This window comes from Acanthopagrus latus, chromosome 8 (assembly GCF_904848185.1).
Source record: "Acanthopagrus latus isolate v.2019 chromosome 8, fAcaLat1.1, whole genome shotgun sequence".
In the NCBI taxonomy this organism is placed as follows: Eukaryota; Metazoa; Chordata; class Actinopteri; order Spariformes; family Sparidae; genus Acanthopagrus; species Acanthopagrus latus.
Window position 1 is genome coordinate 21,180,316 of NC_051046.1, and position 14,040 is coordinate 21,194,355.

Below are 14,040 nucleotides of genomic sequence, written 5' to 3' on the forward strand. Positions count from 1 at the left end.
ATTAAAAGCATGTACTGAGTCCCTGTCCAGCACTGAGCTGCAGGAGCAGCTGGCACCAAGTGCGGAACAAGAGTGCACGTCCATGTCAAAGTGCGTGAGAGGAATGTGTTTTCTCTGAAGGAGACGCTGCTGCTCCTATCATCCCACCACTTCTGCCCTCCTCCTGTGGCTCTGAAGATAAGTTGATTCAAACACAGGGTGCACTTGACTGCCAGCATAACAAGACACAGAGTATATTTAGCAGCACTGGAGGCCCAGGGTTGAAATGCATTGGACAACAGCTTTGTGCATGCTTGTTGTTGAGTTTTGTACACTCTGATGGTGTTTTATAATCAGTGAGTTATTATACTAGACTGGGCATGAAAAGTCAAACAGCCGGAACTCAGTCTGTCTCAGTAACGTCTCATCAAGGTAACTCTCACTTTGTATATAACCCGACAGATCATACTAATACTGGGTGTGCATGTTTGTAGACTTTTAGTATCACATTAGTAAGTTCTGTTAGAGCCCGACTGATACACCCAGGCCGATGTAATTGGTATTTATTGGGACATCACTGCATTGACCTATGTCTTTAGATATATGCAAAGAGTTTGCAGTCAACAGTCAAATGCATTGTGTACATTTGAGGCTGCACATTTTAATCTAAATATGTTAGGTTGGGACATCAAGTAAAGCTTTATTACAGTCATCCAAATAATGTTTATAGATGAGCAACACTGTATTTACTAACCATTCACAGACTATTAAAGCTTTTTTTTTTTTAAAAAAAAAAAAAAAAAAGCTTAATAAATGGTTTGGAAGCATTTCATTATTTCAACATTTCTAACTAATGTTAGCTATTAAAAGATAAATTAACTATTAACTATAAATGTACCATTTATTAATAATGGTTATTATTAAATGTTACCGATATGGATGGTGTATCTGTCAGGCTCTAGCTATTAATTATGTTATCAAACATGTCAAATTACAAGTGATGTGACATTTGTGAGTGTCTGTTTATTTTGCCTCTGAAGGACTCTGGACAAGCTATCCCCCGCGTGGTTGAAAGCTGCATTCGCTACATCAATTTGTATGGTGAGTCAGTTGTTGTGTGTGGAGACATTTTCTCACTTCAGCTCTGCAATCATAAATTGATGACTGTATTTTGCTCCATGATTAGTTCTTCTCACAAAACTGCAGCCTGCTTCATTTCCAAGTCTTTCTGACTTTGGTTAAAAGTGACACTTGAGTGACTTCCAGGCACTAATTGTTTGGCCGTGTGCATCATGTTTCATATCGATGCTTTAGTGTGTTCCACTTAAGCTGCAGTCATGGGAAAATGCAGATTCCATCCTGTTTACACCAGAGCAGCCTTTTTCACCAAGCTTTTCAAACACACCGTGAGACAAATATGCACACAGCTTACCCTGGCACAAGTGTTTAGCTAAAGTTTTTGGTTGAACCAGACTGAAAAAGACACTCTGATGGAATGCGAACTTTCAGCATTAAGATGTGATCTCTTAGTTTGCAGCCTCCACTGATGACGTCAAGAGAATTCTTAAAGAGACAAACCACAGACTAATCACGCTTCCTCCTGACCCTTGACCTCTCCTCTTATTAAGTCCTAATCCCAGCTGGAAGACACTTTAGTCAAGCTTGATTGCGGACTCCCTGCCTCATTAATTATCCTTAATTAGAAAAGTGAAGGGGCTTAACAAAGAGGATGTGCCTCTGAGGTCCAACTAAAATAAGCTTTATTTGCTGAGTGAGGGAGTTTCTTTCTGTGACTATCTCAGGGGATTTATGACCATGTTGAATGTGTCTCTGTCTGTCTGTTGCTTTACCTTGCGTTTCTCCTCCTTCCTTAACATCTTTCTTTGTCTTTCTCTTTTCAGGCCTTCAGCATCAAGGAATATTTCGTGTATCTGGATCCCAGCTGGAAGTCAATGACATCAAGAACTCATTTGAAAGAGGTACATGACGATTTTTAAACAGTATTTACAGCATATTATCACTTTGATCTCTTGCTTCATTGTTATCAGGTCCAAATGTTAGGAATTGATCATGACATATTATATTGACCATGTTTAGCCATTTTGCTTTTTGAGTATAATGTGCTTTTTTTATAAACAAGGTGGTCCAAATGACCTGCTGACTTGTCTGTGTCTTAGGAAATGACCCTCTGACGGATGAAGAGAATAATCATGACATCAACTCGGTGGCTGGTGTTCTCAAGCTTTACTTCCGTGGTCTGGAGAACCCTCTTTTCCCCAAAGAGAGGTTCAATGATCTGCTGGCCTGCATCAGTAAGAACTATGAAAAAACATGTATGAAATAAGAAAAAAAACTTTTAGTTATCAACCATAGACATAAAATATCACAAGCTGTAGATCTAGCACTTCAGTATGTTATGGTCAATAATACAGTGTTAGACTGAGCAGATTCTCTGTTTCCTTATATTGAAAAGTCTGTAGTCTGATTATCATGGTGGCAAATGCCTGCTGGATATTGTAAGGTTTGTGGTTTTGTGGTTCTATATAGTAGATAGCAGATACAGTCCTCAGATGAAACAGTATAATAAACTGTCTGTAGTGTTTAATCACCAGAATGGCTCTTACTTCTCCTTCTCTCTTACACTTTGTGTTGATACTACTCTTTGGTATGTAGTTGAGTTCTGAGAAGGATGATTATCTGTCGTTAGTGGCACAAAGCTGACCATGCTTACAGCAACGTGGTGGAATGTTAAATACCCGCGGCTCTGAATCTTTAGTGAAGTCCTCATAAGAATAGTCACGTTGTCAGTTCACACATCAGTCAGCTCTTTGTGTGGCTTGTTCTGATCTGTAGACATTACAGGGGGGGACTTTGAGGCTCTGTTACTGAACAATTGAACATGCACAGAGTCACATGGGCACAGCGTGTGCTGTAATGCCCGGTGCAGACTGTGTGTGCCATGTGTATTTTACACACAGGCTTTTGTCTACTCTGTGTTGTGAAGTGTGTCTGTGTGTGTTTCCTGGGTGTGTACTGTTACACATTTGTGCAGGATGAGTGATGGGGATTCCCTGTTTACATTCCCCAGCTCAACATGCCAGTGATTGCAGTGTGGGCTGAACGCCCAGCAGGCTCCATATTAAAACCCTCTGCTTATTCCATATGGAGCAGCTCAGACCAGCTACAAGATCACTTTTCCATTTAACTGCTCTCGGTTGAGTGTTTTTTTTTTCTCACTGCAGCTACTGTTATCTTTCATTTTGGCAGCAGGGATGCTTTGCGTGGGAGTGCTCACACATGTGTTTGTAGGTGATGTATAAGCTTACGCTAGCGTACATCTTTAAATAGTAGCTTCTGAAGTGCTCAGGAACCTCCCAGAATCCTCATTAGGTATTCATGAAAAATGAAATGCATCACAAAGATCCCAGAGGCCCAAATCCCAGATGGCACAGAGTGGCTGGAGGGTGACAGGGCTATTTTTAGCAGCAGCAGAGCCCCTGCTCAGCCAAATAAAATAGGCTGCTCAAGTGTCACAGCACAACAAATGAGATGGTAATGAAAGATACAAAGGTTGGCATTCTCTGCCGTGTTGATAAAGCACAATCTGATACAGATTTTGAAAATTTGAATACTTTACATTTATGATAATCATGATAATATTATAATAATTCCTGCAAAAACTGTGCATTCAGCTCCTCGGTTGGTCCCGTGTCTAAAGTTTCTTACAACCTTGGCGTGTTCATGAGCTTAAAATGTGGAAACAAAATGCACACTACAAATATTTGTATACAGTAGTACATAGTTATCCTATTTTCATTTAGAGCAGGAAAAAATACTGGTGAAGGTCAGGACCACTGTTAAGACATTTCCTGGGGACTACACGCACTCAAACACACACATGCTTTGCACATTACTGCATTAGTAAATCATTGCTCAGGAGATGCAGAGTAATTCTGATAAGTAATTGGCTCAGCTTCAATGTACTCTTGCATTTGTATACTTGGACGAGGTGTGGTGGTAATCAATATGTGGACAACATCAGAATACGAGTATATATAAATGTATGGATCATTGCAAGCAGAGGTTAAAAGATGGAAACAAAGCAGTCCACAGTATTTTTTTCCGTATGTTAGTGCATTTTACTGTATTTACTGTAACTTTATACCCTCTTTTTGCTGCTCTAGGAATAGAGAACCTGTATGAGAGAGCGCTGTACATTCGTAAGATCCTCCTGACCATTCCTAGATCAGTCCTCATCGTCATGCGCTACCTCTTCGCCTTCCTCAACCAGTAAGTTAACAGACACAAACCAGTTCCTAAGAATGAATGAGGTCCAAAATACTGTCCCCAGTGCTATGTCCTCTTCTCACTCTGCCCTTCCTTGGTCTCTTTCTCCACATCTCTCTCTTCCTCGTTCCTCCAGCCTGTCCCAGTACAGCGACGAGAACATGATGGACCCGTACAACCTGGCCATATGCTTTGGCCCCACACTCATGCCCACACCAGACAGCCAGGATCAGGTGTCCTGCCAGGCCCACGTCAATGAGATCATCAAGACCATCATCATCCATCATGAGACCATCTTTCCTGACGCCAAAGAGCTGGATGGGCCCATCTATGAGAAGTGTATGGCTGGAGGAGACTATTGGTGAGGATTGATGCACTAATGTGTCATCGCAACGGATTAGTCATCAAGTCATTAAGTCATTCTGAAAGTCATGGGTCAGGATTTTCAGGTAGATAAACCGCAACATTTGAAAAACTTGCAAACATTTAATAGCATTTGTTAAAATACATGCGCCTTTCCCAGTCTAGCCTTAATAAGGCATGATTTTGGGTTCTTTGAAAAGTAATACGCTGTATTTTTTTCCCAAGCTGGTATCAATCTTTTTGAACATGAACATGTTGGGGGTTTTTTTTTTCCCTCACCTAAATGCAAAAATAAGCCTGGAGATGGCCTGTGACTGCCTCTCCCAGCTGGAAAATACAGTGGGTCCACATTATATATTATTGCATGGTCCAAGTTCCAATTAGACAACAGTGTCACTGAAGGCCAATTTGTGACCTAAGAATAGCCCTCGTTGTCTGTTTGGGGCCACAGGGCAGGCATAGAAGCTCCTAAACTGTCAAAAGAGGTCTCAAATGATAGGCCAGAGTTCAGCAGCCATCTGAAATTGCAAGTTATTTTGCCGATTGTTTGCAAACTTGCAATACACTTTGATGTACACAGTGTTCTTGTCTAGCTCTGAGGCCACCCTGTCACTGTTGTCTGAAGGTGAAGTTGTTGGTTATCCAGGATTAAAAGATGGAAAGCATTCTGATGAGGTCACCACCTGCAGCTGCACAGATTTACACAGCAAGATTTAGGTTTGAGAGCCTGACAGATGCTGGTGCTTTTCTTATTCCATTACCATGAATGGAACAAAGGCGTGTAGCCAAACCTTAGGGACTTGGTAAACATGCAGGTATGCGTGTGCTCTCAGCACTGCAGCTGTGTCAGTAGTATGTCAGTGGAGGTGGTGAGTAATTACACTCACCAATTAGGTGTCTGTGTTTAAGGAACATGACAAGGTAGAAGCATGTTTCAGAGTTGACTTTACACAGTGGACTTTTCTAGGTGAGACAGGCTGAAACAATCACTTTAATTACCACGATCAGCAGGAGGAAAGAGAAAGGTCACCTGGCAGTGAGAGGATCATTAGATGAATTGCAGCACATAGTCAAACAGATCAAATCTGCGGCACTTTGCCAGCTTCACATCTGTAAGCACAACGTATTACTTGTTTCTTCCTCTCTTTCTCTGTCTCTCTTACTCCTGTTCAGTGCCCTCACAACACCACAGGCTGACAGGGATTTATCCCTGGATCGAGCTAATCAGCCGTGTCAGCACGACCATGTCCCCCCCGGAAAAGCACATGAGGCCCCGGGGAGATTTGTTGTCTTGGCTGCCTCCCTTTCTCGTAGAAGAGGAGGCGGCTGGTGACATGTTAGCATGGGAGGAGACTGTTCAGTTCCTGGCAGGGGTAATCTGTGGATGTGTGTGTGGCATTGCTGCCAGCACGGTGCCAGAAGAGGACCATTAGAAAAAGAACCACAGATAGAGGATCTAAGCCTCTCATAAAGTGACCGCGACTTGAACTTCCGCTATGTCTTATTAATTCCCCCCTAAAACTCCCTTCTTCCTTGTCATCCTCACTGAAATTAGATTTGACCGTTGAGATACGAGCAAAAAGCTTACATTGCATTATGAAATAGCAGATAAAGTGTCTTCAATCAACTTTTTTTCCTGAAGAAAATGGAAATGAAAGGACAAACTGGGATTTTAGTCTGTTTTGATACTGTCTGTTGACCTCTGACCCCACTTTGGCTGTGACCCTGACAGTTGCATGTTGTCACCCCACAGTGAGAGCCCCTACAGTGAGCACGGAGCGCTGGAGGAGGTGGACAATGAGGGAGGGACAGAGACACACACCAGCGAGGACGGTGAGTGATGATTAAAAAGTAACAATGCTTGCAGTACATCAAAGGCACACTTGTGATCACACTTTTTTTTTTTTTCACCTTATTCACTTTTCCTTATTCACCAAACTGCAATTTAAACCTCGGCGGGCAGTTCAGACTGGATGCTCGAAGACCAGGGGAGTGTTCATTTTTTACACTGCAGCACAGGAGCTTTGGACCAGGATGGGCAGGGGTTAGCTGGTTAGCATGCCAACTCCAGTCAGTATATCTACATCTTACATATTTTGAACGCTATTAACCCAAATTTCAACATTTTGCCCCCTTAAACAGTATAATCAATTGCCCATCACATTAATTCAACCCATGAGTACCTAAATGAGTACCTAAAAGTCATACTTGTATAAGAAAAGACATCGACTTGAAATCTTACTTTTATAGTAAGTGAAAGTCATCCACACAGAGCATTAGTTAAAGTTTTAAGGGATCTGATATTAAATGTACTTAAGTATAAAAAGTACCATTTATAGTTAGTTTCATATGTTATGGATTTACTGTGTACTAGCTAGCTGATCAGATTTTCACCATTTTTCTCATAGCCAATGAGATAAATTAATTTAAAAACAGCAGCGTAGGCTCTGATGCAGTTTGCAATGTGCAAAATAACTAGTAACTGAAGTTTGAGCAAAAGATGTAGTGGAATGGAAGAATAATTGAGCAGAAAATGTGAATTTGAAGTACCTCATAATTAGACTTGAGTACAGTGTTTTAGTGAATGTACTCGGTTACATTCCATCACTGATTAAACTTAACTTGAGTGTCTCAACACACACATTTACACGTGACGGAAAAATGCTGTACTGTCTTTTCCGTATACTGTATGCAAATTTAAGCTTTCCCTCGTGTCTGCGGTGCTGCGAGGGTTAAACCCAGCTCTCTGCAGCTAATCCTGCCTTTCAGCCACCTAAATGCAGTAACCTTGGAGGGCCAGGGGAACTAGGCTCGTAGTGATGGACAGCCATTCATATTCTAATGGTTCTGTGTCTCCCAAGGGGCCTTGGGACACTTCCGCAACCCCCTTTTACAAATAGCATGGTGGTCTGCACCCACTGGATCTTTTTTCCCATGGGTAATAGCTTTGGGTTGAAATGTTTGAATTCAATTGATATTTTTTATTACCTTGGGTAAACAGCGATTTGTAAAAGAATAGCAAAAATATGGTGATACAGTTAAAATTTTCAGGTTTTAATAGCTTTTCAAAGATTGTAGACTCTGTTTTCTCTACCTTTAACTACATTTCCATGTGTCCAAGACAAATTCGTAGAATGAAACAAACACCAGGCTCACATAGACCACTGGAGGATACAATGGACTCATTTCAGACATGCTGGCATAAGGCAGAGTTGTGTGATCATACATGTGGTCCTTTGTTTGAGTGAAATGGATACCCGTTGGTCCGGTCCAAACTAAATAGTGAGCGAGTGAGCTGAAACCAAAATATCAGCTGGGGTCAGACGCTGCTGTTAACATCCAGCGGAAAAGCAGAAAAGAACAATAAAACTTCCAGCTCATTAAAAAGTGATAGATATCCGTGACTGAGAGCTGGCCAGATGTAGACAATGTGAGCAGAAAAGACATATAGTCAAACAGACTTCCCTAAACCAGTTTCCATGGCGACAGCTAAGACCCCAATCCTGTCTGCTTTTCACACTCAGACATAAATTTTAGGGGCTCCATGACACTGTTCATCATCATTCTCTGGAGTATGGAAGTATGGTTGATTTCCTCTCATTACGTCAGCTATTAATCACACTGCCTCCAAATTAAAGTCATCATCTGGGTGTCCTTTTTAACGAAAACTGACATCTGATTACAGAGGGAAACTTCTGTATGTGAGGATTCCCATTGTAAAACACAGATGGCAGCTATCAAATCTTTCAGTAATTAATGGAGGATTACGTTTTCCAGAAATCCCTTGCTACCATGGTTTTGTTCCAAAAGCTTCTCCGAGCGGACGGGGAGGATGTCCTCACTGACTCGAGTCCCTCCCTGTGGAGTCTTGAACTGTGGTCAAGTTATTGTCATCAGTTATTTTTAAATCCCCATGACCTCATTTGGATTTCAGACACAAAGGCAAACCTCTTTTCCTGTTTCCAGCACTTGATTCTGCAGGCTGAAACTGTTTGTTTATTCTCTTCTCAAAATGTGTTTGCCCTCAAAGTAAGTGAACTGAAGACAGCCAGAGAGAGAGTGGAGTAAAAGTCACTCCACGTGTTGGTCTAAGTAGCTGTCCGGAAATCTGTTCGGCGCAGGCCCCCTGGAGTGTGTTAGAGCTCATTAGCTCAGATAAATAATCTGGACTGGGTGGATTTAGACAGAACACAGTGGAGGACAATTCTGTGGATTGATTATTGAGATAAAGGCAGTGTCATGTTAGGTGTTTCAAGACCTTAGCCCCAGTTTGTGTCTCATATTGTATATCCATTACAATTGAGTGTAATAAATCTTTGAAAACCAGCCAAAAGTTACTTAACAGGGTTTACCAAAGCCTTTTCGAATCACTTGGATCAAAAAATACAAGACACACAGCAGGATAACCTGCATCCTGCAAGCAAATGACATTACTACCACCCTCAGCTGTCCTTTGTACTTGCAAGTCAGGTAAATTTCAAGTCAGATTTGTATATATAACCCAGAATCACAAATCACAATTTGCTTCAGGTTTTCCAAATTCTGGTTCCTTTTATTTGTTTGTTTGTTCTGTTTTGGGTTATTGCTGTTCACAGACCACCAAGGATATAGTTTTATTTTCAGGATAATGTATGTTTAAGTTCTCTGACCCACATGTGTAATACATAAGATGTATGTATGTATGTATTGCTGCATCATCGTGTAACAAGTCATCCTTACAACTGTCCTCCTCGTTATTTCTTCTACTTATACTTAAAGAAAAAAGAAAGGCAAACTGGGGCTGTATGGAGCCATACATTGTCTCTCAGCATATATCTGCTTGTGCCTGACACACATGACAGTGTCATGGCCGGTGGCTGTCGTGCCTGGAGATTAACTGCCTGATTTCAGAGTGGCACTTCTCGCACGCCGTCAATACATTGATGTTATCTGCTGGTAAACTCAACACAAGGTCAAAGGGGAACTAGCTGGCACATTGATTATATATCACTGCAGCGGAACAGTAGGATGTCCTTGTTGTTCAGGTTTGTGCATGTAAAAGCGCAGTTTATTTTACTTAACTAGAAGGGTCATCTTTTCCCCAGTGAAGAGCCATAAGATTAATATCTGTCTTCAGAATAAAGTGTTTTATACCTTCTTCTATTGTATTGATCCCAACCATATCTAGCAAAAGGCTCCTGCTCCTCTATTTGTATGTGTGAACATCCCCTCTGACTCCGCTCCACTGGCTTGTGTAAGACATCTGACAGTTCATATCTCTTACAGCCTCAAACTCTCCAATCCAACATTTCTTTAACTCCACTCGCAGTGTGAGTGAGTCTGTGTGTGTGCGTGCCTGTGTGTGTGTGCGCGCACGTGTGTATGGGTAACCTTGGGTGGCTGGGTTTGAAGAGATTCTTAGTTATAATTGCACAACATGACAGAGGGGATCCTCAACAGCACTGAGATTTGAGTTCACGGCCTGCTGCCTTCAGCAGGTGCGTCATTGCACTGTGGGTATGTCTGTGTGTATCTTAGTGTGTTCACGTGTGCCGTGGATAAAATTCTTTTAGCTGGATGGAGAGGTTGAAGTGAGAGAAGGAGATGGAGAAAATAAAGAGGAAGAGAAATCCCCTGCAACGATAAAGTCTCCGTCAAGTTTATTAACAGCCTTGTCCGCTGCAGTGCAGCCCAATTAATTCAGGCAGTAAATTCCTGCCTGTCACGTTTCATTGGAGCCACGTCACATCCACCCCATCAGTCCTGACAACCAAGTCAAGCAGGGAAGGCAATTTAAAGGTTTGGAAAAAAAATCTAATAGAAATAGATGAGGATGAAGAGGACAGAGAGAAAAGAATCTCAGAATCTCACCCCGTATTTCCTGTCTCACGTGGCCTCCCTGCTCATCTGAGAACTACTTTCAAGCTCCTGTGAAAGACATAACATGATGGCTTTTCACAGCAGATACAAGCTTCAGCCATTTACTCTGTTCCCGGTGTGTATGTGTGTGTATGTATGTATGTATGTGTGTGTATATATATATATATGAGAGAGAGAGACTGTGTTAGGGTGAGGCTCCGTCTGACTTGAAGTGAGATGGGAGGGGAGCAGAGGTAGGAGCGAGGGAGGAATAAAAAAGCTATTTTTAGACCTGTGTTGCTGTAGTGCATGCATATTGGCTTGGAGACGTGTACCTTTTGAATAAGAGAGTCAAATGGAGCTGGAGACTGATCCAGTGATTTTAAAAAAAATACTGGACTTGAAGAGAGCAGTCAATAAAAGTAGATTGAAATGAATCAAACATTATCTAGTCAATCTATCACTGGCACTTGCTGTCTGTTATAACTTTTCCTGATCTTTACAATGTTCATTTCCAATGTCACTGATCCAGGGCTCTACTTGTACAGTTATCGAGTAGATATCAGCCCAGTCTAATGATCCATATTGTGACTGACATGCCACTGAGTCATATAGATCTCCTCTCGCCAGCTTCTATAATTATCCTACTAAAGCTCCTCAGGGCCTGTTTCGGCCCTGGCCTGCTGTTGTTGAGCCGGTTAACTATTGACTACAACTAAAATAACAGACCTGTCTCAGCACACTTGAGCTGGCACACATGAGCATCCATGTGCACAAACATACACCAGCCAGCATACAATATATTTAAGTGTATTTATGTGATGTCTTGTCTTCAGATTTTTATTTCACAAGCTGTCCCACTTGCATCAGTCATTACAAGTGTCTGGACATGCGATAATAGCCGTCTGTACCTGATGCCTTTGCCCTGTCTGACATACCTGACCTGTGTAATCCTCTCTCCGTTGACAGAGGGTGAACCCATTGAAGCCATTGCCAAGTTTGACTACGTTGGGCGCTCTTCCCGTGAGTTGTCCTTCAAGAAGGGCGCCTCCCTGCTGCTGTATCAGCGGGCGTCAGAAGACTGGTGGGAGGGGCGACACAATGGCATCGATGGCCTGGTGCCACACCAATATATTGTGGTCCAAGACATGTGAGTGTTTTTAGTTATGACTGAGTAATGCATAAATGTATTCAATCAGCATCTATCTTGTGTATGATTTAATGCTCAACAAGATGCCTTCATCCTGACATAGATAGAAGACTTGTATAATTTGTAAGTCTGGACTGAAATATCGATCACGTCCATGACAGAGTCTCTCATTCTGAGAGGTTCTTAATTTTTTTATTATTATATAGTTACACTTGAGACAAAAACAATGACTCCAACAATATGACTTACAAAGCAGAGATGTGGGAAACTACTGTAACAGCAAAACTTGTGTATTTTTAGCTTCGCTAGCAGTGGCATGGCTACGTACAAGATGACTGAAACATGTCCTGTCAATTCGTAGCCCCTTGATGATGAGGAATCCAACTAACTTTGGTCATCCCCTGATTTTACCTAGATGGCTCCCCAGCAGGTTGACGTTTGGTGGTTTAAAGTGAAATTAAATTGACGTTCATAGTTTGAACAGGATAAATTGTAATAGCTTGAATGGTTCCTTAACCTTTCATCTCACACAAAAATCAAAAACTGCTAATTAATAGGGGTGTCATGATTTCAACTTTAAATTGGAAATTGATCTAAATTGTCTTTCAGTTTCAATTATCAAAAACAAAAGCAGGGCCTACTTGCATGTGTCTGACGCACACCTGAAGGGGTTATTGCTGCCAAGCTAACTGTCTTAATAGTATTCTTTTTACTAAACCAGAAACATAGTCCAGCAGTGACAGCTTCTTTATTTTTCTCACACGTGTCAAAAGCTGTCCTCTGCCAACATATTCTGCTTTACAGCAGCCATACAGCAACTCTGAGGGGACACATTAACTCAAGTATAGAGACACATCGTAAACATGGGACAGTCTTCTTTTTGGTTTTGACTTGAGTTTTTTTTCCAAATGGGTCAAAATTAAATTGATGCTAAATATACCTGCTGAACATCAGCTGACTAATATTGTTACTGTAAACATGTTAGCATTGCTGAGGTTAACTTTTAGCTCTAAGCACCTCACAGGAGTGCTTACATGGCTGTAGAGTTGTTTTTGCCACATAGTTGCGGTTCAAATGAACACCCCCAGCATTCACTGATAATATCCCTGTGTGTAAACAACACACTTGTTCTTGTTGACATTGCTCCATAAGAGGCTGCTGGCCATCCCTTGACTGTAGGGTGGTGTGTAGAGGACCTTCAGCCTTGTTTGTTCTGCACGCCAGTGTCATCCCCGCTGGGCTTTGGAACATTTTCCATCTCCAGGGTCCTCAACCGGGCCCTTCTTTCACTGTGTCCCGCTCTCAGTGTTAACCAGCATACACTCTGCCATGGCGACTGTTGGTGCTTAATGGACTAGATTCACTGTCTCATTAGGCCGAGAAAAGAATCACTCCAATCACTTAGTAGCTGGCTGACAAAATAGCCATTTGGCTCTCCCTCTTCCCTCTTCTCTCTCCTCTCTCCTACTGCGGTCCCGTCAGTGTGCCTGTATCAATAATTCACCAGGAGGGCCACAGCTGATGGGGTGTCTTCTTAGTTAATGAAAGAGCTGGGGAATTTACAGCTGTACGGGTTGTCCCAGAGTGCAGTAACATCCTGCTCTCTACTTAAACAGAGCAGCCCAAGGGTTGTAAGTGCACACAGGGTTGTGATCTTCACTTGTCCCACAAAAGAGCCCAGAATAAAAAAATGCAGAGAGATGTCTGAGAGGCCACTTCAGAACAGGAAGTCGCTCTCAGACTCGACTTTCAGGGTGTTCCAACTTACTCGTGTCTGTGTGTAAATTCTTTTTACGACTCATCCTGCCTATGTCTCTGTCTGTGGTTACACTGACCGTGTTTTATATCGGATAATACACACCATCAGAGGCAGCAGTGCAGCTCAGTGGCTCTGATTACTGCCACCTGACAGGCACCAACTGTACCCAGTATCCAGTCACACACCTCACTGAAACCCATACAGCTGGCTTGTGCGTGGGTGTTTGTTGTGCGTGTGTGTGCGTGTGTGTGTGCGCATGTCACCACCACGCTGCACCACCAGAATAATGAGAGGCCCAGGAATATGACTCATCCGACCCTCTGGACCTTGGGGGAGAGAGGGAGACGTGCTGACTCGCAGGAAACTGATATCAAATTCTGTCATCGAAGACCAGTGCAAAATATAAAAGATCGACTGATTTGCTGATTTCTCCTTTTTTTCTGTCACTTTGTCTTGCTCTTTTCATGTCTCAATGTCACTCTGTCTCCGTGTCCCAGAGATGACAACTTCTCAGACACTCTGAGTCAGAAAGCTGACAGTGAGGCCAGCAGCGGCCACGCTGGAGAGGATAAATGCTCGGGAAAAGACATCGGCTCGCCCACTGACACCAGGATCTCTGAGGCCTTTATTACCAGGTTGGTTTTGAATTGGTTGTGTCAGTCTG

The 14,040-nt window shown here is 42.3% G+C and overlaps 1 protein-coding gene across 5 annotated transcripts in view; it reads left to right on the forward strand.

Annotated features, from left to right (window-relative positions):
* Window positions 1-14,040, forward strand: part of srgap1a (SLIT-ROBO Rho GTPase activating protein 1a) — an 81,889-nt gene that overhangs the window by 60,053 nt on the left and 7,796 nt on the right. For all 5 annotated transcript variants that reach the window (XM_037105954.1, XM_037105955.1, XM_037105952.1 and 2 more), the window contains 8 exons: window positions 1,020-1,080; window positions 1,881-1,958; window positions 2,157-2,291; window positions 4,164-4,269; window positions 4,403-4,627; window positions 6,383-6,462; window positions 11,437-11,617; window positions 13,874-14,011. In XM_037105954.1, the coding sequence (XP_036961849.1) occupies window positions 1,020-1,080; window positions 1,881-1,958; window positions 2,157-2,291; window positions 4,164-4,269; window positions 4,403-4,627; window positions 6,383-6,462; window positions 11,437-11,617; window positions 13,874-14,011 (1,004 nt within the window). The remainder of the gene's footprint in view (window positions 1-1,019; window positions 1,081-1,880; window positions 1,959-2,156; window positions 2,292-4,163; window positions 4,270-4,402; window positions 4,628-6,382; window positions 6,463-11,436; window positions 11,618-13,873; window positions 14,012-14,040) is intronic.